Source organism: Pituophis catenifer, unplaced genomic scaffold, assembly GCF_029215685.1.
Source record: "Pituophis catenifer annectens isolate HBS135680 unplaced genomic scaffold, rPitCat1.0.hap2 SCAF_12, whole genome shotgun sequence".
Classification (NCBI taxonomy): Eukaryota; Metazoa; Chordata; class Lepidosauria; order Squamata; family Colubridae; genus Pituophis; species Pituophis catenifer.
In genome coordinates this window covers 2,230,001-2,251,926 of record NW_027256892.1, presented here as the reverse complement: position 1 = coordinate 2,251,926, position 21,926 = coordinate 2,230,001, and the positions used below count along the sequence as shown (strand labels likewise).

The 21,926-nt window shown below is 41.7% G+C and overlaps 1 protein-coding gene across 2 annotated transcripts in view; it reads right to left on the bottom strand.

Annotated features, from left to right (window-relative positions):
• Positions 1 to 277: 277 nt before the first annotated feature.
• Positions 278 to 21,926, bottom strand: part of CHMP7 (charged multivesicular body protein 7) — a 24,801-nt gene continuing 3,152 nt past the window's right edge. The window contains exons 2-10 of one of the 2 annotated variants that reach the window (XM_070952445.1): positions 20,837 to 21,011; positions 11,826 to 12,011; positions 10,518 to 10,651; positions 9,871 to 9,919; positions 9,323 to 9,442; positions 8,212 to 8,310; positions 6,530 to 6,590; positions 4,900 to 5,079; positions 278 to 2,457 (exon numbers count right to left, since the gene is read on the bottom strand). In XM_070952445.1, coding sequence (XP_070808546.1) covers positions 2,393 to 2,457; positions 4,900 to 5,079; positions 6,530 to 6,590; positions 8,212 to 8,310; positions 9,323 to 9,442; positions 9,871 to 9,919; positions 10,518 to 10,651; positions 11,826 to 12,011; positions 20,837 to 21,011 — 1,069 coding nt within the window. In that variant the 3' untranslated portion in view covers positions 278 to 2,392. The remainder of the gene's footprint in view (positions 2,458 to 4,899; positions 5,080 to 6,529; positions 6,591 to 8,211; positions 8,311 to 9,322; positions 9,443 to 9,870; positions 9,920 to 10,517; positions 10,652 to 11,825; positions 12,012 to 20,836; positions 21,012 to 21,926) is intronic. The other variant, XM_070952446.1, reaches the window with a different exon arrangement.

Genomic DNA, 21,926 nt, shown 5'->3' with positions numbered 1-21,926 from the left:
CAGCCGAGTTCAAATGGCCTGCCGAAGCGATGCTCAAATAAGACAAAATGTAAGAAGGAATTCTAATCTGAGCCACAGAGAACAAGATGCCTTTACAAAGCAAGTGAACTTTTGGATGTGAATACAATCCCTGTATACAGATTATTAAATAGCTGTTGTTTAGGGCTTTGCTTGAGGTCCAGCAGGAGTTCTCACTCGGAAAAACCAAAATTTGAAGGAGTAATAATGAGTTAATTGAATATTGTTATATGGAATGATAAGAGGACTAAACTCCAGATGTCTTTTCACTCCTTTATTGTATTGTTTGGAAAAAAAAGAATAATAATAAAGGTGGGGGGGGAGGGACATTTTCCCTCCCTCTCCTTTCTAAACCAATCAAGCACAATGCCCTTAAAGTAACGTAAACACAATCCTTGAATTTTGTTTAAACATGTGGCATACGATTCACCGGCGTGGGGGGGGAGAAGAAAATATGTTTTGTAGTGAACTTTGGGGACATGCCCTGACACGGGTTTACATTATCCATTTTTTCCAATTTTAGCAGATGTCTTCCCTGACAAAATGCCTCCCATCACAGTCTAAATCAAAGCTAGCTTCAGAGAACAAAAGCAAAAACAATTCTCAAAAGAGTTTATGAACAGCAGAAATTTGTTCATCTCTTTCCCCCCCGCCCAATTCCCCCCAAAATTATTCTGGCAGGTGCCGATACACAAGTCAATCACCAGCTTTGCTTCAGTCAGTTTCTGTGGGCAGTTTCTGCTGCTGGTTTCTATATTGTCATTAAAATAATAATAATAATAATAATAATAATAAACTTCTGCCCTGATGTACACAGAGGGGCTTTCTCAGGAAGTTTTCTGAAAAAAAGAGAGACGACCATTGCAAGCCATCTCTGGCAGGTCTAAGCCTGATTTGATTCAGCAGCTCTTCCATCATCTTAAATTAGTGTCTCGAGATGTCGGGAAATGGCGACGTTCTCCACCATGATTATGAATGGCGCTGGGACAGCGATCCAAATCCCTGCCATTGTTTAAACCTTATTCCAGGACGTGTGACTGAAGACCCTCTTAGACATTAAGAGGTTAGGTTAACCAACCCCTCTGTGCATTCCTGATTCAAGAGAATAACTTAAATCTCCTAGTTGCTTAAATCTCCTAGTACAGTGATGGGGAGCCTATGGCACGCGTGGCCAAAGTGGCACGTGAAGCCATGTCGCTCAGCACACGCAGCCTTGCCTGTTTGTCTTCCGGGTTTCTGGCACACATGTGCGTGGGACTATCAGCTGTCCTTCATGTGCATGGCAGTACTGAAAACCAGTGTACGCATACATGCCTGCCAGCTGATTGTTGGGTGCGTATGTGTGCCAGAACCTGGAAGTTCGGCTTTTCCGGAGCACGATCCCTTCGCGTGTGCGACAGTGCTGAAAACCGGCATGTGCATGCGCCCCAGCCAGCTGATCATCAGGCGCGCAGGCGCGCTAGAACCTGGAAGTTCAGCTTTCCCGGAGAGCGGCCCCGACGAGCACACACGCACACGCATATTTCCGCGCGATCTTTTCGGCACTTGGTGCCAAAAAGGTTCGCCATCACTTGTCCTAGTAAATCTCCTAGTGAAGAGGGTTCTTCCTAACAAGAAGGCAATGTGAATGGCTGTCTTTGCAGATAAACTGAACTGTTTTAAACATCATCTTCAAGCAGCAGCAACAAGAATAAACGGCCTCATGTTGAAAAGCTCTGCCACTTCCTTTAAGGCGAAGTCAGTCTTGAAGTAAGCTGAATTTTGCGTCGGCAGATGCTTCATACCTGTGTAACAAAACAAACTCTAAAACTGTCAAGACCCCAACCTAGGTTATCCACAACCGTGCAAATACAAAGAAGAAATATAGAAAAATCATCCATGTATATATATATGTGTCTACTTGCTGCCAAGCGCAGTGCGCTGCTATCAAAGTCAGCATCTAGCGCATCCACTAAACGTTTTGCGCAACTGCACAAAACAGTGGGATGCCAGACAGAGTGTGACTTCATTGCCTTTCAAGTTATCGCCAAGGTGGGAGTTCCGTGAAGTGTCAAAGAAACCCTCAGAATGCGTGGAACAACGTTAGGCTCAGCAAGGCGCCAACTTGTGAGAGAACGAGCAACAGTGAGTGGCAATACAGGTGAGCAAATCAACCGAAGAGACACTGTGTTAATTTGGCACTGGGGGAAAAAAAAGATGACAACAGAGCAATTTTCTGTGGAAAGGATTGGATTGTCGTGGCAGAGTTTCCTGCCTGTTAGAAAAGTGCAGTCTAACAAGAGTTACTAAGACTCATGTTCCAACAAGTTATTTTCGGAATTATGATCAGCAAAGTTAAAGACAACTTCACAGCACAAAGCGGGATGTTGAGTCATTAAAGATGCAGCTCCAGAACTCTTTGGCGATCAGAGGCCTTCCGATCAGTCTTTTGTGCCAATTCTGTAATTGATGTAAACGCACACGTACACACACCCAGAAAAGAAAGAAAAAAGAAATGTGGTCAAGCATACTTTCAAACAGTACAGAGAAACAAATAAATTATCATCTGATGCATTTCTTTGTTACTAGAGCCTCCAGCATCTATTAAAAATTGGATTACCTATTATTTTTTACTGCTGTTCTGTAATGCATGATGTACACGTATATCTATATAGCTTTGTAAAAATAAATAATAGCCGTTTGCTAGATGGCTGCATTTGTTAAAGGGATCTTTTGAGGGCAAATGGAAGAACTATTCAGAGGCTTCTTCTGCATGTACATTTTCCATAAAAGTCTACGGATAAAACTTTTTTGCACCACCATCCAAGAAACAGTAAAATCCTGTTGTGTGCTATTACTTATTTTCACATCTCTGTGAAGGGTTAAAATTTAAGAAGCCTTTTGCAGTGATCAGACTACTTATGCTTAGAGAGGCAGTGGGATGGCTTGTGGCAAAGAAACTAGAAAAATTGGTAAGACCAGCTAAACACAGAGGATACTAATAATGGTTGAAAAGCAATATAGGAAGCGGCACATAGAAACACCTAAACACAGGACTAAAACCAAACAACAAACAAGACTAACCGAGAGTTAAGCCCACTCTCCAATTAATATTAACTAATATCATCCTAGCCAAACAATTCAATGCAATCAGGTTCTTTTTATTAACTACAAAACAGTTGGTCTGTTTTTATCAAAATTGTGTTTAGGTATTTCTATGTTCCGCTTCCTATATTGCTTTTCAACCGTTATTGTATGTTAATTTTATTGTAAATATTTAATAAAGACTACTTTAAAAACAAAACAAAACAAAACACAGAGGATACTAAACCAGTTCAGATTCAAGCGTGTTTAATCATTAGCCCAGTAGAAAACCTTTTCAAAGGGAGATTTTGGCCCCAGCACAAGATCTACCCCATTGATTCTTAACCTTAGCAACATTAAGATGTGTGGACATGTTGGCTAGGGAATTCTGGGAATCGAAGTCGACATGCCTTAAAGTTGCTAAGATTGAGAAACCCTGATCTACCCAAATAAGGGTATCATTAGCCCAGAAGAAAACCTTAAGATCTGTGAGAAGAAGCTCTTTAAGAAACCGAGTAACATTATAGGAAGTTGCTGAAGAGAGGGCTTTGCTTACAGATGGTCCTTGGCTTACGACCATTCGTTTAGCAACTGTTCAAAGGTACAATGGCAGTGAAAAAGGTGACTTACCACTGGTCCTCAGGCTTACGACCACAGCAGCACCCCCCCCCAAGTCACATGATCAAAATTCAGGTGATTGGCACCCAGCATGTTTTTACAATGGTTGTGATGATCACCTGATTGCCACTTGCAACTTTCCTAGCCAGCTTTCCACAAGCCAAGTCAATTCGCTTAACAACTGTGTGATTCACTTAATGACCACAATGATTTACAGATGAACAGAGTTGGAAGGGACCTTGTAAGCCATCTAGTCCAACCCCACCGTCCAAGCAGGAGACTCTACACCATTTCTGACAAATGGCAGTCCAATTTCTTCTTGAAAGCTTCCAGTGATGAAGCTCCCACAACTTTCGAAGGCAACTTTTGTTCCATTGGTTGATTGCTCTCACTGTCAGAAAATGTCTCCTTATTTCCAAGTTAAATATCTCCTTGTTCAGTTTCCATCCATTATTCCTTGTCTGGCCTTCAGGTGCTTTGGAAAATAGCTTGACCCCTTCCTTTCTGTGGCAGCCCCTCAAATATTGGAAGACTGCTATCATGTCTCTCCTAGTTCTTCTCTTCACTAGACTAGCCATGCCCAGTTCCTGCAACCGTTCATCGTATGTTTTAGCCTCCAGTCCCCTATCAGTAATCATCTTGGTTGCTCTTCTCTGCACTCTTTCTAGAGTCTCAACATCTTTTTTATAGTGTGGTGATCAAAACTGGATGCAGTATTCTAGGTGTGGTCCTACTAAGGCTTTATAGAGTGGTCTTAGTACCTCCTTTGATCTTGAATGGATCCCTCTGGTAATGCAATTTAGGACTGTATTGGCTTTTTTGGCTGCCGCTGCACACTGCTGGCTCATATTTATTTGGTTGTTCACTAAGACTCCAAGATCCCTCTCACAGTTACTGCTATTAAGCCTGGTTTCACCCAGTCTATATGTGTGCTTTTGGTTTTTTTTGCCTAAGTGTAAGACTTTTCTCTACATTGAATTTCATTTTGGTAGATAGGGCCCAGTGTTCAAGTCTGTCAAGATCCATCTGGATCTTGAGCCTATCTTCTAGGGTGTTAGCTATTCCTGCCAGCTTAGTATCATCATTTACTTAACAATAAAAAAATAAAATTGGGCATAAGTCATGTAACAACTGCCTTGCTTAGGGATGGAAATTCTGGCCTCCATTAGACACAGGAAAGCTGTACAAGATAAAGCTCACCTCCATCTGAATAAGTGAGTTTCTCCAGCTCAGCTTCAAGCTCAGCATCTGTGAAGCTGGGAAGTCCTACAGAAGCTGGAGACAGTGGCTTTGGTGGAACAGAAGGCAGGGATGACTGTCTTTTTGGAGGGTCCAGGAGAAGATTGTCCAATTCTCTTTCAAGTTCCTCTGTATCAGCTTCTAAGGTAAGAGAACAAATGAATTGATCTCGGTCTTATAGGCATTTATTCACAATGTAACAAGTGTTTATACATAGGACTGAAAAAATGTAAAAAGAGGTAAACTCAGTATGGAAGCTGAGCTTCGGAGTACAAAAATGCACAACATACAATCTTAAATCCTACATGAGAGTAAGAACCTGAAACAAGTGTTCTCATTCTTTTACAGTTGTGACAGTGGTGTTAATGCAAACCTTGGTTGTGGTTATTTTTAAGCTTCCACATAGTTGTGGAAAAAATTTCCCCACTGATCTACCGTAATATGCAATACACGTTCAGATCTGGTACAAAGAATCACTCAAAATTGTCTTCTGTGGCTTCCTCATGCAAAGACAATCAACCCGTATCTGACCACACAATCTAAACTCATCTGAGGCAAAAATCCTGAAGCATGTAATTCATATTTAATAGAAGCACTTTTCAACCATCATTCTTATAGGCAATTAAGACATGTGCAGAAGCCATTACAAATACCAATTAGGTCATGGACAATCACAGAAAGTAGGGGAATCACGATCATTAAAGCAAATATAATATTATTTAAGCCAAACAATTTTTTTTTCTAATAAAGGTGGTATTTCTTTATGGATAAACTACTGGATTCTGCATGGAAGCAGTAAGTGGGACTCTGCCAGCCACGGATTGGATTGTTCCTACTTGCTCTACCAACAGATTTTGTCAGAAAAAGGGAAGTTTATTCTGATTAAAAGTCTGAACTGATTGTTTACAGAAGGTTTTAGAAATCACGCCAAAGGTTGCAGACAACCTTAAAGAATAAATGTCCTAGATAAATACTTCACAATCACAAATTCAACTCATCTGGGGAATGAGATAGACATTAACACAGCAGGCACAAATAATCCATTTGACAAAAGAAATTGCTTATCTAATAATTAACTGCCACTTAATGAAGATTCTGAGAACAAGGTTAAGAACTTCATCCATAATTTTAATTTAACCCACATCACATGTGGACATTTACAAATAATATTGAAAAGGAATTTCCAGAGATCAGGAGAGTGATATGTAATCCTGAGACATAATTATTAGATAAGAGGGAAAATGTGTGACTGGCTAGGGACTTTTAGTCAAGAGTTCAGTAATTCATATGCATTACAACTGGAAACAGGACATATGCCTATAACCTATAGTGGAAGCTATAAAAAATAACCTGTTACTGGCAGAATCAATTCCTTTCTTTAATGAATCTGTTTTAAATGCTGTAGAGCAATGTTTTTCAAATTTGCAACTTTAAGACTCTAAAGTTGCCACGTTTGAAAAACACTATAGAGAGCAATTGTAACTTTAGGAAAACCACATTTCCCATGTGTGGCTGTTACGGAGAAAGTTGAATCGGAAGAGCACATGAGAGAGATGGATCAGAAGACCACATGAAGCATGTATTGACTCACCCGAGCCGTTGATCGCCACGCCTGCTAAAGTCTGAGCTACTTCATCCTGGGTATCGCAGAGCTGTGGGAGAAGCGGAAATGTTAATTACAGATATGTAATTAATGTACAGCCTGGAGGACAGAAGGGAAAGGGGGGACATGATGAAACCTTTAAACATATTAAGAGTGTGAATAAGGTTCTAGACGACAGTATTTTCAATATTCAGCAAACATCAAGAACACAGGGGCATAACCTCAAACTGACAGGAGGAAAGTTCAAAATACTTTCATTCTAGAAAGTATTAAAGGTAAAGGTTCCCCTTGCACATATGTGCTAGTCGTTTCCGACTCTAGGGGCCGGTGCTCATCTCCGTTTCAAAGCCGAGGAGCCAGCGCTGTCCGAAGACGTCTCCATGGTCATGTGGCCGGCATGACTCAACGCCAAAGGCGCACGGAACGCTGTTCCCTTCCCACCAAAGGTGGTCCCTATTTTTCTACTTGCATTTTTTAAGTGCTTTTGAACTGCTAGGTTGGCAGAAGCTGGGACAAGTAACGGGGGAGCTCACCCCGTTACGTGGCACTAGGGATTCGAACTGCTGAACTTTCGATCGACAAGCTCAGCATCTTAGCCACTGAGCCACCGTGTCCCTTCTAGAAAGTATTACTTCACAGAAAGAGCAGTGGAAGCTGGGAACCAACTTCCAGCAGAGTTGGTGGGTCAATCATCAAAACTCAGTTTAAACATACTTGGGATAAACACATGTCCATCATACGACAAAAGTCGTATACATCAGAGTATAAAACGCACCTTTTTCCCAAAAAAAAGAGGGTGAAAATCTGGGTGCGTCTTATACTCTGAATGTAGCCCCACTCAGCTTCTCAAAGGAGGTTTCAGAGGCTGAAAAGAAGCATCAGAAACGAAGCTTCAGAAAAGAAGCCCCCAAACAGACCTTCAGAGGCTTTTTTTCTGAAGCTGTTTGGAGGCTTTCAGAGGTAGGAAAAAAAGTTGTTTCTGAAACAGAGTTTCAGAAGTTTCAGAGGCAGAAAAAAATGCAAGGCACAGAGCTCACAACCAAGGAACCTGTTGCTAAAATTCACCTCTGGGAACAGCTGATTGGGGGTATTCCAGGTAATCCACCTGCTAATCAGCTTTTTTCTTATTTTCCTCCCTAAAAACTAAGGTGCGTTTTATACTCTGAAAAATACGGTAATTAAATATAGAAATAAAGAACCTCAAAGGGCAGACTTGATGGACTGCTAGGTCTTTTCCTATTGTCAGTTTTCTATGTTTCTGAATGATGTTTTTATTTTACTCATGTATGTCACCTTTGCGTGAACAGTAGAGGTAGTCCACGACTTACGACCACAGTCGAGCCCAAAATTTCTGTTGTTAAGTGGGACATTTAAGTGAGTTTTGCCCCATTTTACAATCTTCTTTGCCACTGTTGTTAAGTGAACCACTGCAATTGATAAGTTAGTCGTTAAGTGAATTGACTTCACCCTTGACTTTGCTTGTCAGAAGGGGGGAATCACAGCAACGGTCATAAATATGAACCTTTGCCAAGCATCTGAATTTTGATCATGGGGATGCTGCAAAGGTCGTAACTCTGAAAAGTCACTTTTTTCAGTCCCGCTGTAACTTGGAACGGTCGCTAAATGAACGGTTGTAAGTCGAGGACTACCTGTACCTGCTTCTTACATACCTCTTGAATCTGATCCACGAGGCTCTCTGCCTTTTCCACAGTTACATCTTTCATGGACAACTTCAGAGCTCCAAGTCCAGCCTGGTAAGCATTAAATACCTTTGGGGCAAGAGAGAAATCAAGCTTATTTTTTTATAGCATCTTGACCGGATGACTGAAGATTTTAGATTCCCTTTACAACAATTCCAAGGTGTGTTAAGATAAAGATTAAACAGTATGACTCACAAAACAGCACTGTGCCATAAAAAAACCCAAATGTGAATGAATTAGCTGCCGAGATGCGAAATCCAATGCATACCGTATTTTTCGGTCTATAAGACACACTTCCTCCCCCCCCCCAAAAAAAAGTGGGTGGAAATGTCTGTGCATCTTATAGAGCGAATGTTGCTGAAGCCCCGCCCACCCACCGGCCTCCACCCTTCGGCCTCTGCCTTCCAGCAATTTGCCTCCTTGCAGCAAACAGCAAACAGCCTGGTCAGCTTCAGCACAGCCTGATTTAGCACAAGCAGCTGATTGGTTGTTGGAATACTGCTGATCAGCTGTTCCAGGCTGTGGGGATCGCCACCATTCATCACCGCCTCCACATGCCCCGTTTTCGGCCTCTTTGTGCCCCATTTTTGGCCCATTCCAGGTGGCGGGGATCGCCGGAACAGGTTGAAAACAGGATGCACAGAGGCCGAAAATGGGGCTCGTGGAGGTGGCAATAGGTGACGGCGATGGACAGCGACGATCCCTGCAGCCTGGAACAGCTGATCGGCAGTATTCTGGGAGATCGATCCAACCGCTAATCAGCTGCTTGTGCTAAATCAGGCTATGCTGAAGCTGACCAGGCTGTTTGCTGCAAGGAGGCAAATTGCTGGGAGGCAGAAGCAGATTTTTTTATTCTTGTTTTGCTCCCCAAAAGCTAGATGCATCTTATGGTCCAGAGCATCTTATAGTGTGAAAAATACGGTATATTGTAAAAGTAAAGCAGAAAAGAAGAGGAGTTATTCCCTGTTTGTGGGAACAATCAAAGTGAGATCCTGAGTGGATAAGTTAACAGCGCTCCTGAAAGGAAAAAATACGAAAGCGTAAAACTCCCCAAAATAAATGTCAGGCAACGAAGAAATACCATTTGATCTGTCTGAGAGGCATATATCCGATCTAGGATGCCTTGCACCACGTCCAACTTGGAATGAAGCTCTGCAATGCGTCTTTCTACTCTTTTTCTGGACTTCAAAGATCTCAGAGCCTAAGAACAGAAAAAGCAGACTTTATTCAAAAGGTAGGAAAAACCCGGAAAACGAGACTGGGCAAAGTGGTGTTGGGTTGGTCAGATAAGAGACAGCATAGCCCACAACTGCCTTGTGGGCAGGGCAAGCAGCTTAGGAAGGAACCCTCCCTAAGTTATCGGGATGTAAACGTGACAGTGAGAGGAATGTGACTTTGCACTTAGAAGATTCTGTTAATGTAGCTTTGCAATCGAATAGAATTAGTTTATCTACCAGGTAAATCTGACAAAAGGTCTTTGCACATCTGTGTAAATAACACCCGAACTCACCCACTGTCTTAACAGGCTCTAAAAAGTCATGACCACAAGTTTGGAAATCTGCAAAAGGGCAGTTTGGAGATGAACACACTGATTGGGGTACCATGTACCTGACTTCCATCAATACCTACCTGTTGCTTCTTCCCAGCTTTGCAGGCACTCCGAGCTTCCTCTTTACATCTGAAAAAGCAAGAGATGAGCTTTTCCGTTTTTCAGACGAGGAATAGCTACAATCCCATTATTCTCTCTGTACCTTCAACCCAGTGGTGGAATTCAAATTTCTTTACTACCGGTTCTGTGGGCGTGGCTTAGTGGGCGTGGCAGGGGAAGGATACTGCAAAATCCCCAATCCCTCCCCACTTCTGGGGGAAGGATACTGCAAAATCCCCATTCCCTCTCCACTCCTGGGGGAAGGATATTGCAAAATCTCCATTCCTACCCCACTCTGGGGGCAGCCAGAGGTGGTATTTGCTGGCTCTCCAAACTACTCAAAATTTCCGCTACTGCTTCTCCAGAACCTGTCAGAACCTTTCACCCCTGCTTCAACCCAGTTCACTATAGCTAAAAGGCAAGTACAAATACACTTTTATTCTCATTTTTTGGCCTGTATTATTCAATGATCAATTAAACTGCTTTCATAAACCCTATGAACTGCCATAATTTGGCCCTCTTTCAGAATCAGATTTTTTTTCTCCTTAAAGAAGGCGGCTGAATAACCTCTCACTTGTGCCATAATCTGAGGTTTGTACGAAGATGAATGACACACACCCCACATTACCTCTCTACTTCCTGTGCCAGAGATTCCACTTTCTGTGACAACAGCTGTTCACTCTGCATCAACTGATAAACCCCAATGTCTACATCATTCATTGGAGAGACTTTTGCATGAAGCCCTCGGGCGAATTTCATTATCTGAAAGACAATGTTAGTATTTGATATTAAACTATGAGACTTGTGGTATCACCAAGAATGGCCTTTTAATAAGACAAATAAAATGTATTATTGTTCCTAAAGGCTCAGGTGTTAAAGACACTGAACTTTTCATCTGGAAAGCCGACAGCCTGAGTTCGAGACCCGAGCGCCATGTGACGGGGCGAGCTCCCGTTTACTTGCCCCAACTCCTGCCAACCTAGCAGTTCAGAAGCATGCGAAAGCGAGTAGATAAATAGGTACCACTTCGTTGGGAAGGCAACAGCGTTCTGTGCAACCTCGGCGTAGTCATGCTGGCCACATGACCACGGAAGTGTCTTCAAACAACACTGGTTCCCTCAGCTAAGAAACAGAGATGAACACCACTTCCTAGAATCGGACATGACTAGACATGGGCCTTTACTTTCATTGTTCCCAATTTAGCTTTTAAAAATGAATTACTCATATTTGTTAAACTTAGTCATGATTTCGATGTAATTTGGCTTCCCTCTATGGATTTGTGTAAGTGGGTGTGCACGTTCAAATCAGCCTTGACTCCTCATGACTATCTGAACAAATGCCTGCAGTTTTCTTTGCAAGATTTTTATTTATTTGTTCAACTTATTGGAAGTGGAACTGTTGCCTTCTTCATTGAGCTAGTCATTGTCTCTCAGCCCTATGGCATCCAGCTGGTCTCAAGCCTAAGGCAGGACTAGAACTCTCTCTATATAGCAGGGGTCACCAACCTTTCGGACCTCAGGGACCACTAAATTCATAATTTAAAATCCCGTGGACCACTAATATGATCTGCCTAATGACTAGCTTGGTGGGCGTGGCTAGGTGGTCATGTGACTGGGCGGGTGTGGCAAATTTGATGTCACTCACATTGAGGGGCGCCTCGCCGCCCTCTACTTACCCCTCCCCTGCCAGCCACTCCTCGCCTCCCTGTCCGGGCTCCTTAGGGTCCCAACAGGAAGCAGTTGCTGAAGCTAAACAGGCACCATGAGAAAGAGTTGGCAAAACAGCTGGCTCAGTTCAAATTGGATCTGGCTGAGAAGTTGGACTGGAGGACTACCAGGTCCCTTCCAGCCCTATGATTTTTTTTATTTATTTATTTTCTATGATTTCTTAGAGATAGGATTCCTGCGTGCCTGAAGCAGCCAGTTGCGTGCCATACCTTATTACCATTCTGTTCCAGGACAGTGACCCTCTTTTCCTTCTGCAATTGGAGCAGCACCAGACAAAATGTCCGTTCATCTGGACAGATGCTGGTGCATAGGGAACGCAGCTCAGACAAACCAACAATAGGATGGGATGAAAGTGTGGAATTCTGGTAGAGATTGTAGACTTCTTCTGCCTTCTCCTAAAAAAATGCAAAGACAAACAAATGCTTAATATCCAACTATGGCTAAAAAGAAAACAGACAAAACATCATTACTGGTGATAGCATCTCACAACTATCACTTACAATAGAAGGCCTAATACAGATCACCAGAATTGTTATATGTGGCATGTATATTAAATATCTGCAGAGAAGATTGAACAGTGATTATTGTACGACAGTTCTTAAATTTTATGTTTCCAGTAGCTAACTTGCAATTGACAAAGTGAAAAAAATAGAACATGATCCATGACACAAGAGGGGGAAAAATAACATTATTTATTTTATTTATTTATTCATTGGTTCGATTTATATGCCGCCCTTTTCCGGAGACTCAGGGCGGTTTACAATGCGTTAAGCAATAGCCTTCATACTTTTGTATATACCTCTTAGTAGGGCTTTCGGGCCCCCCTTAAGCAGTGTTCTTTTTTATACAAAGTCAGCTTATTGCCCCCACAAACCGGGTCCTCATTTTACCTACCTTCGAAAGGATGGAAGGCTGAGTCAACCTTGAACATTACATAAAATAACTGAGGTATATTTTTGATGCAATCTGATGCAGAGGTTAAGCTCCAGATTAGAAACTGGGAGACCACGAGTTCTAGATCTTGTCCTGTTAGGTGACTTTGATGCCAATCACTCTATCTCAGATCTAGGAAGGACGCAATAGCATATCACTTCTGAAAAAGCTTGCCAAGAAGGGACAGTCTAGGGTCTAAACAGTCACCAGAAATCAAACCTCACAAGAAATAATTTTTATAGCAAATACCTGTAAAGCAAATATCGGTACCTGTCATTCATACCTGTAAAGTTTTTACTTGTTCATGTACTATATTATATTAGATCGTAGCAGAGGAATGTATCATGAAGTAGTTGGCTCCTATTCTCAAATTATTGTTATTCCAACTGATCAGTTAAAGGACTACAAGAACAATGCTTGTGTATTTATCTTTATTCTTTTTTTAAAAAAAACCACTTGATTTTTTTAAGTGCTGGTCTTATACTTTTTACTTCGTGCAAGTAATTTCTTGGAGACAAATCTTGCTGGAGGATCATAAGGTGAATGTTTGATGAATAAGAAAACTAGTTATTTCTGAAACAAATATGTCTGTCAAAAATATCACTGTCTGAAAGTTAAGCATTTCCCTCCTTTATATAGATCTGCTTAATGGTGGCATTTTGGACAATATCAACTTTCCTAAAAGATCCCCTGTTGTCAATATCTATGCATCCATAAACTGAACAGAATAACAGAGCTGGAAGGGATCTTGGAGGTCTTCCTATCCAACCCCCTCCTCAGGCAAGAAACCCTACACCATTTCAGACAAATGGCTGTCCAACCTCTTCTTAAAAACCTCCAGTGTTGGAGCACCCAAAACATCTGGAGGCAAGTCATTCTGCTGATTGATTGTTCTCACTGTCAGGTAACTGTCAGATAATTTGACAACTTAATTAGATAACTATGGGTGACAATGATAGCAATATTCCAGTATTTGAGAGGTTGCCATAAAGAGGAGGGGGTCTATTTATTTTCTAAGCACCAGAGGGCAGGACAAGAAACAATGGCTGGGAACTAATCGAGGAAAAAAGCAACTTGGAATTAAGGAGTGAGGACAATTAACCAGTGGAACTGTTTGCCTTCAGAAATTGTGGGTGCTTCATCAATGGAGGTTTTTAAGAAGACTGTCTGAAATGGTATAGGGTCTCCTGCTGAAGCAGGGGGTTGGACTAGAAGATCTCCAAGGTCCCCTCCAGTTCTATTCTGATTGATAAGTCACCTCTATGGAAGTAAGATGAACTACACTGTAGCTCTTCCTCCACTTTAGGAAAAAATTCTGCTAATTCTCAACCCAAACAATCTAAAACTAATATGTTAGGTTCTATGCATCTGTGCATTCTAGATAAGCACTAGAGTTGCCTTTTTCAAAATGTGCCATTTGAACATTTAACTGATATTATAGTTCTACAGAAATCTTATTAGCAAGATATATATATGTGTGTGAAGTCTGTCCAGTATATTTGTGCAAGAAAGCATAGACTCAGACTAAAAGTACCTTGCGGGAAGAGAACGAGCGAATGCCTTGCAAGGAGCTGCATTTGCACTGTAGAAGTTAGCACCCACCCCTCTCCTAGAAGAATGAAATATTGTGAGAAATATTAAAAAGGCAGAACAATGGAGAAACATGCTCTTCGAAAGCAGCCCCCACCTTTCTTAATAGCCCCCAGCAGGTCTGGGCCAGCCTATCTACAGAACAAAAGACCTTCAGCTCCAGGGTGATGGGATTAAGTCATGACCTTTCAGGACATAATAGGATTAACCCACTACCATCTAGCAGCAGAGCTCATCACATTGCACGATCTCCTAAGGACATTGCATCACCCTCCAAACCTCAACCAAACTTAGCTCAGATTTCTTCCAACAGTATGGTTTAATCTATTTCTCAAAAATTAATATATTTTTGTCTCAAAAGGTAGCCAGCACAATGGGTTTGTGAGACAGCATGATCAAGATCAGACCCTCAATCTCCTAAATCAGGGGTCTCCAACCTTGGCGACTTTAAGACTGGTGGATTTCAACTCCTAGAATTCCTCAGCCAGCTTTGCGGGGAGTTGAAGTCCACCAGTCTTAAAGTCGCCAAGGTTGGAGACCCCTGTCCTAAATAAAATAAAGATACCAAGCTATCAAGAAGTAAGATAGATGAAGCCCTGGGTGCAAGGTCTTTCCTTTTACCAAATCAGCACTCCCAGATATATATTAAGCCAGGCTGTAGAGTATAAATCATCATAAATTAAGTCATAACTTCTAAGGAGAAATTTCCTGACAATTAGAACAATCCATCAGTGGGAACACAGCTTGCCTCCAGAAATTATTTGTGCTTTAACACTGGAGGTTTTTAAGAACAGAACAGACAATGATTTCTCTGAAATGGTATAGGATTTCCTGTTTGAGCAGGGGGTTGGACTAGAAGATCTCCGACGTCCCTTTCAACTCTGTTATTTTGTTATTCTGTTCTAGGCTATGGGGGCCTTATGTACTTTAGCCACAGGTTATTCATAGTTTTGAAATAGTTTCTGAAATGTATATAGCCAGAAATGTTTACAGAGGTTGGTTTTTTTTGTTCATTTGACAGTAAAATAATCCTGAACCCTAAAGCCAGGGATTAACTTTTTCCCCACAGCGGTCATTTTTTGTATATTGACTAGGTTGGCTTCAAGTGAGGCAGCAGTACTGTAGCACCTCATTAAATTAGGGGTATAGTATAGAAAAGTACATCAGTATGTTTTTTAAGCATGCTCTCTTCCTATTGGTTCCTATTTATAGAGTCATTACGCAAACACAATTAATGCAGACTATATACTCACATAAGTCGTGCCAACTGGGTCCACATATAATGCTAAGCCATAAGGCGTGGTTTATAAATTGCAGCAATTAACACATACTCCAAGCAACCATTATTTCCTACCATATGATGTGAGCCTAACTAGACAAGAGATTGAAATAGCAACAGGAATCCACAACAGACTATAAATAAAGCCCGGGATCTGATTCATTTATACAGATTTTAAAAATATCTGCCTCTAAACAACCTTGGGTAATTTACATTATAAAAAGCCAGAATAATAAAAGACACACTAGAGCAACATCAGTTAGCAAGGATTGAAGCCACCAGAACAGCAAGAGCCTTTGTATCTCCCTTAACATCTGAAGCAGGAAAGGAGGAGGAGGAGGAGGAGGAGGAGGAGGAGGAGGAGGAGGAGGAGGAGGAGGAGGAGGAGGAGGAGGAGGAGGAGGAGGAGGAGCAAAGCAGACAGTATGTTTCTAGATCAGGGGTCACCAACCTTTCGGACCTCAGGGACTACTAAATTCATAATTTTAAATCCCGCGGACCACTAATATGATCTGCCTAATGACTGGCTGGGTGGGCGTGGCCAGGTGGTCATGTGACTGGGTGTGCGTGGCCAACTCAATGTCACTCACATCAAGGGGTGCCTCGCCAGCCTCTACTCGCCCCTCCCCTCCCGGCCCCTCCTCGCCTCCCCTCCCAGGCTCCTTAGGGACCCAACGGGAAGCAGTTGTTGGAGCTAAGCAGCCACCACAAGAAAGAGTTGGCAAGGACTCTTTAGTTATGTAAAGGGGAGTTAAAGTGCAAGAGGGAGATAGGAGTCTATAGATAGTTTGCATATGTTAGCTTATGTTTGTTAAATGCTATACCCTGTATTTTGCTCTGGGAAGTCCAGGGGAGGGGGGAGGAGGGGTGGGAAAATTGTTTGTAATTTTTTTTTTTTTTAAACTTAATAAAAAAGAAAGAAAAAAGAAAGAGTTGGCAAAACAGCTGGATCAGTTCAAATTGGATCTGACCGAGAAGGAGGCTCAGCAGAAGCACCACACTGAGGACTACAAGCAGAGGGAAGCAGAGGGAAGACCTGCAGCAGCGCAAGGCCAGATACTGGCGCCTGGAGGCTCAGCTGGCTGAGATGGTCAGCCAGTTCCAGGCCATGATGCCGTCCCACTGGAACAAGGCCCTCCGGCTTTTCACCACCAGCAGCGCTTCCCTCCAGCCTTCGCCCAAAGCCCCGCACCAGGAGACTCCAAGTCGGGATTTCTGCCCCCCCTCCAACCCACACAAAAAGACCCCGAAGGGGGAGACTCTCTGCAGCGACACAAACGTTCATTGCACGTATCCGTCCCAGGGGCCGTAGTTTGAGGACCTCCTGATTTAGTGCAATATTAAAAATGCAAATAATTTTTCTGTGGGCCACCAAAATTTTCTTGCAGGCCACCGACCTCCGGTTGGTGACTGCTGTTCTAGATAGAAACACCTATATAGAACAATATAAATCTCACAGGGAGACACCAGTACCCTACCCCAAGACTTGAGAGTGGCCAATAGATTTCAGTGCCTTTTAGTATATCATCAAAGTGGTATGAATCTCTGGGGGCCTGCCCTGACAGAGAAGGTAGATGTCTCCAGAGTTCCAGTAGATGGCATTGTTTAACTGTGGGGACTTAAAGCACACCTACTCTGGATAACTTCATTAGGTAGGCTTGTGCTTATGTAATGGGCACATGTTATGTCTCAGACTCACAAGAAATATCGTGCCTTCAAGATTAACAAAAACACCGACACCTATCCAAACAAGCAAGTGCTTTGTGAGAAATTCTTTAGAAGTCTTCCTGAAAATACAGCAACTCAATGGCGAAGAACAACTCTTATAACTTATGTAAATATCAAACATGTCCTATAAATTTGCAGGTTTAGCTAGTCAATATAGAATTAGCAAAACAGAAGGTACTGACAGGGAGAAGTGTTTAAAAAGTCGGGGGTTAAGTCAATGCATGGAAATGAATCTAGGAATTTGAATCCCTATTCAAGAGCTAGCTCTGAGGAGTCCAGGGCAAAGCTCAAGTTAAAAGTTGGCGTTATTGCAGATACTGAAGAAGCTTTAACTGCAAAGAAGATCCAATGTCAGAATCCAGTGGTGAAATTCAATTTTTTTTTACTATCGGTTCTGTGGCTTGGTGGGCGTGGCAGGGGAAGGATACTGCAAAATCCCCATTCCCTCCCCACTCCTGAGGGAAGGCTATTGCAAAATCTCCATTTCCACCCGACTCCAGGGGAAGGACACTGCAAAATCTCCATTCCCACCCCACTCCAGGGGAAGGACACTGCAAAATCTCCATTCCCACCCCACTCCAGGGGAAGGACACTGCAAAATCTCCATTCCCACCCCACTCTGGGACCAGCCTGAGGTGGTATTTGCCGGTTCTCCAAATTACTCAAAATTTCTGCTACCGGTTCTCCAGAACCTGTCAGAACCTTTCTGACAGGTTTCATCCCTGTCAGGATCTAAGAATTAAACTAATTTTTAATTCATCTATTAAATCTTATCTTTTTCTTCTGCCCTTACACAGTAAGACAATACTTGTTATTCATTTCTTAACCTTAGGTGTGGAAGGCTCTGGCACAATTGTTTTGATAATTATCCTGTCTGGTCTCAGGCTCCCTGCTTCCAACCTCGCCAGCTTCAGCCCTCATGCCAAAACTAAGAAGGAATCCCACATTTCATAACAAGTTTGGACAGATGGGATAAGAACAGTGGAATGAGGAATGGAATGAGGAATCTTCATCTCAATAGACATAGAATGCCCAGTGACTTCAGAGGGCACACCTACTGTAGCTGCTTAGAAAGAAACACGTTCTTAACTGCAATATGAAAAAAAAAAACATGTTTTTTGCAAAACGATGCAAAACTGGAGAGAGATGGTTCTGGCATGTTAACCTATTCAATTAGAGAGCATTCTGACAGTCCACCTCAACTTTGTGCCAATCTACAAGTATAATTTAGAATCAAATAGAATTCTTTATTAGCCAAGTGTGATTGGACACTCAAAAAATTTGTCTTAAGTGTATATGCTATCAGTGTACATAAAGAGAATAATTACATTCATCAAGAATAAAAAAAGATACAACACTTAGTGATAGTCAAGGTTACTCATAAGCTATCAACTCCTACTAGGAAACAAAAACAATATAATTGAAAGATACAAGCAACATGGTTATAGTAATAAGTAAGAAGAGATAGATACTAGTAAGGAAGAGAAGAATAATAGTAATACAGTCTTAGTAAATTATTTGACAGTGTTGTGGGAATTAGTTGTTAAGCAGAGTGATGGCATTTGGGAAAAAACTGTCCTTGTAGTTTTGGTGTGCAGTGCCCTATAGAGTCTTTTTGAGGGTAGAAGTTGAAACAATTTACCGTATTTTTCGGAGTATAAGACGCACCGGAGTATAAGACGCACCTTAGCTTTTGGGGAGGAAAATAAGAAAAAAGCTGATTGATGGGTGGATCGGCCTCCCAGAATACCCCCAATCAGCTGTTTCCAGAGGTGAATTTTAGCAACAGGTGCCTTGCTTTATTTTTGCTTTTTTTTCTGCCACTGAAACTTCTGAAACTCTGTTTCAGAAAAAACTTTCTTTTCTGCCTCTGAAAGCCTCCAAAACAGAGCTTCAGAAAAAATAGTTTTTTTTCCTGAAGTTTCTTTCAGGGGCTTTTTTTCTGAAGCTTCTTTCAGAGGCTTTTATTCTGAAGGACTATCTGTACTCTGTTCAATCTCCTTTCTTTGGTATTGGTATGTAGATTAACCTCTTCCGATCTGCTGGTTATTGTGTCATTCTCCAGATTTCTTAACATAGTTTGGTTAGAATCTTTACTGATTCTTCTTTTGTTCCTTGCAATATTATTTTAGATAAAAGCCTTTCAGAGGCTTTTTTTTCTGAAGCTTCGTTTTTGAGGTTTTTTTCTGAAGCTTCTTTCAGAGGCTTCTTTCAGCCTCTGAAATCTTCATTTGCGAGGCTGGGCGGGCTACATTTGGAGTATAAGATGCGCCCAGATTTTCACCCTCTTTTTTGGGGGGGAAACAGTGCGTCTTATACTCTGAAAAATATGGTATGTCCAGGATGCAAGGGGTCTGTAAATATTTCCACAGCCATCTTTTTGACTCGTGCAGTATACAGGTCCTCAATGGAAGGCAGTTTGGTAGCCATTGTTTTTTCTGCAGTTCTAACTATCTGCTGAAGTCTGTCTTTGTCTTGTTGGGTTGCAGAGCCAAACCAGACAGTTATGGAGGTGCAGATGACAGACTCAATAATTCCTCTGTAGAACTGGATCAGCAGCTCTTTGGGCAGTTTGAGCTTTCTATGTTTGTGCAGGAAGAACTTTCTTTGTTGAACTTTTTTGATGACGTTTTTGATGTTAGGTGTCCATTTTAAGTCTTGAGATATGATAGAACCTAGAAACTTGAAGGACTCTACTGTTGATACTGTGTTGTCTAATATTGTAAGAGGTGGTAGTATAGGAGGTTTTCTTCTAAAATCCACCATTTCTACAGTTTTGAGTGTATTTAGATCAAGATTGTTCTGGTTGCACCACAAGGCTAGTTGTTCAATCTTCCATCTGTATGCAGATTCATCGTTGTCTTGAATGAGACCAATCACTGTTGTATCATCTGCAAACTTCAGTACTTTAACAGAGGCATCTTTTGAGATGCAGTCATAGCACACAGCCTGGGGGGCTCCTGTGTTAATTGTGCAGGTATCTGATATGATTTTGCCTAGCTTCACCTATTTTTATTTTTAGTGAGTAAAAAGAGTCCTTGAGAGAATCTCATTAGACCTGACAACAGGAAATGAGTTGTTTCCCTCTGTTTACATAAGATATAAAATAGCATGCCACTGGAAATCCCAAATAAATATATGAATTCTTAAGACCATTCTATATAAAAAAAACCAAATCTGTGAAAAGAGGCTGTGTTTGTAGTATAGCTTGCCTGTGTGGGTCTGCCATGTGTACCGTGAATGTATCTATTGTACACTTAAGACCATCTTAATTGCATTTCTCTGAACTGTTTGCAACCTAGTTCAAACAGATAGTATAAAAATATCAAACAATATGCAAGCAGCTAAAAAATACAGCACGGAGAAAACCCATAGTTGCAAAAGCACAGTAATACAAAAATACAGTGTGACAATCACAATAAAGAGCCACAAAACATTATCAATAGGACTATTTTTTAAAAAAATAATCGTTGGGAAACTCTTATTTAAATTACTTGGCTCCAAAAACAGCTTAGTATTAGATGGCAGGCAAGTCCTTCCAGGAAGGGATTCCAGGAACAGGGTGAGTAATGGAAAAGGAGGGAGGTCTTTTTTGAATGGGAAAGAAATCTTACCAAAAGCACCAAGACAAAACATCTGTCTCCCCAATTTATTCCCAATATCTGATCTACAAATATGAATCAACGTTACCTTGAGAATCTCCACGTAAATCAGGACCTCCTCTTCCTCCGGCATTTTGCTGTCACCTAATACGCTAGACAAAGTCCACTTCAGGGGTTTCAAAATGAAGACTCCCACACCCCAGGAGATCCAGCTACTGTCCACACTGGCCATGAAATCAGATTCTCTTTGCAGTTTGCCCCGTCTAAAGAAATAAATGAAAAGTCATGTGTTTCAGAGAAGCCAAAATAAATGCTTCACACAATCTGCAAAAAGATAAACGAGGATGGTCTGCTACCATACGGCAGTTTGAAAAGCTACATTATGGCTTAAAATGATTAGGCCACTGCTGTAAGAGAGAAAGAGATTGCCTGCCCACAGTCTCCTGAGAGCATATAAGGCTACAGTAAGGGGGGGGGGGAGAACCATAACTGATTGCAGGAATCTATATTTCTAATCAAAGGTTTCTTCCATTTATCAGAGAACACACATCAGCAATGAATTGCTATTTTTCCTTAATATACACGAGAATCTGAAAGGAGTGGAGAGAAAAGGTTTAATGTCATGCAAATACTTCACTTTCATCCATGTGAAAGTGACGCATCAAAGATAATTTGTCAGGATTTTTATTTTTCCTTTTCAACTTCCATAACATAATGCACTGCCTGCCCAAGCAAATACTACATGATTTGGGGATATTACATTTTTTCTGAATGCTGACTCAGAGTCGATTAAATTTCTTCAACATATGGAACTCTTGTAATCCTCTAGCACAGGGGTCTGCAACCTTAAACACTCAAAGAGCCATTTGGATCCATTTCCCACAGAAAAGGAAGCACAGGGTGCCACAAAACCCTTCCCGTGTCTGACTATTTCTTGAGTAGCCACAAAACTAGCATATGTAGTTGAATTAAACGTTCTGTTTTCTTCTGAAACTTTTCTTTTCTTGGATTTATCCATGGTTAGCCTATCGGGCTTTGAAAAGCTCAATAAATTGCGTGCCTGCGGGTGTCACACATTGATGGTTGTGACGCATATTTTGAGTGACAGAGAGCCGCAGCAGAGGGGTGAAAGAGCCACATGCGGCTCCAGAGCCACAGGTTGCTGACCCCTGCTCTAG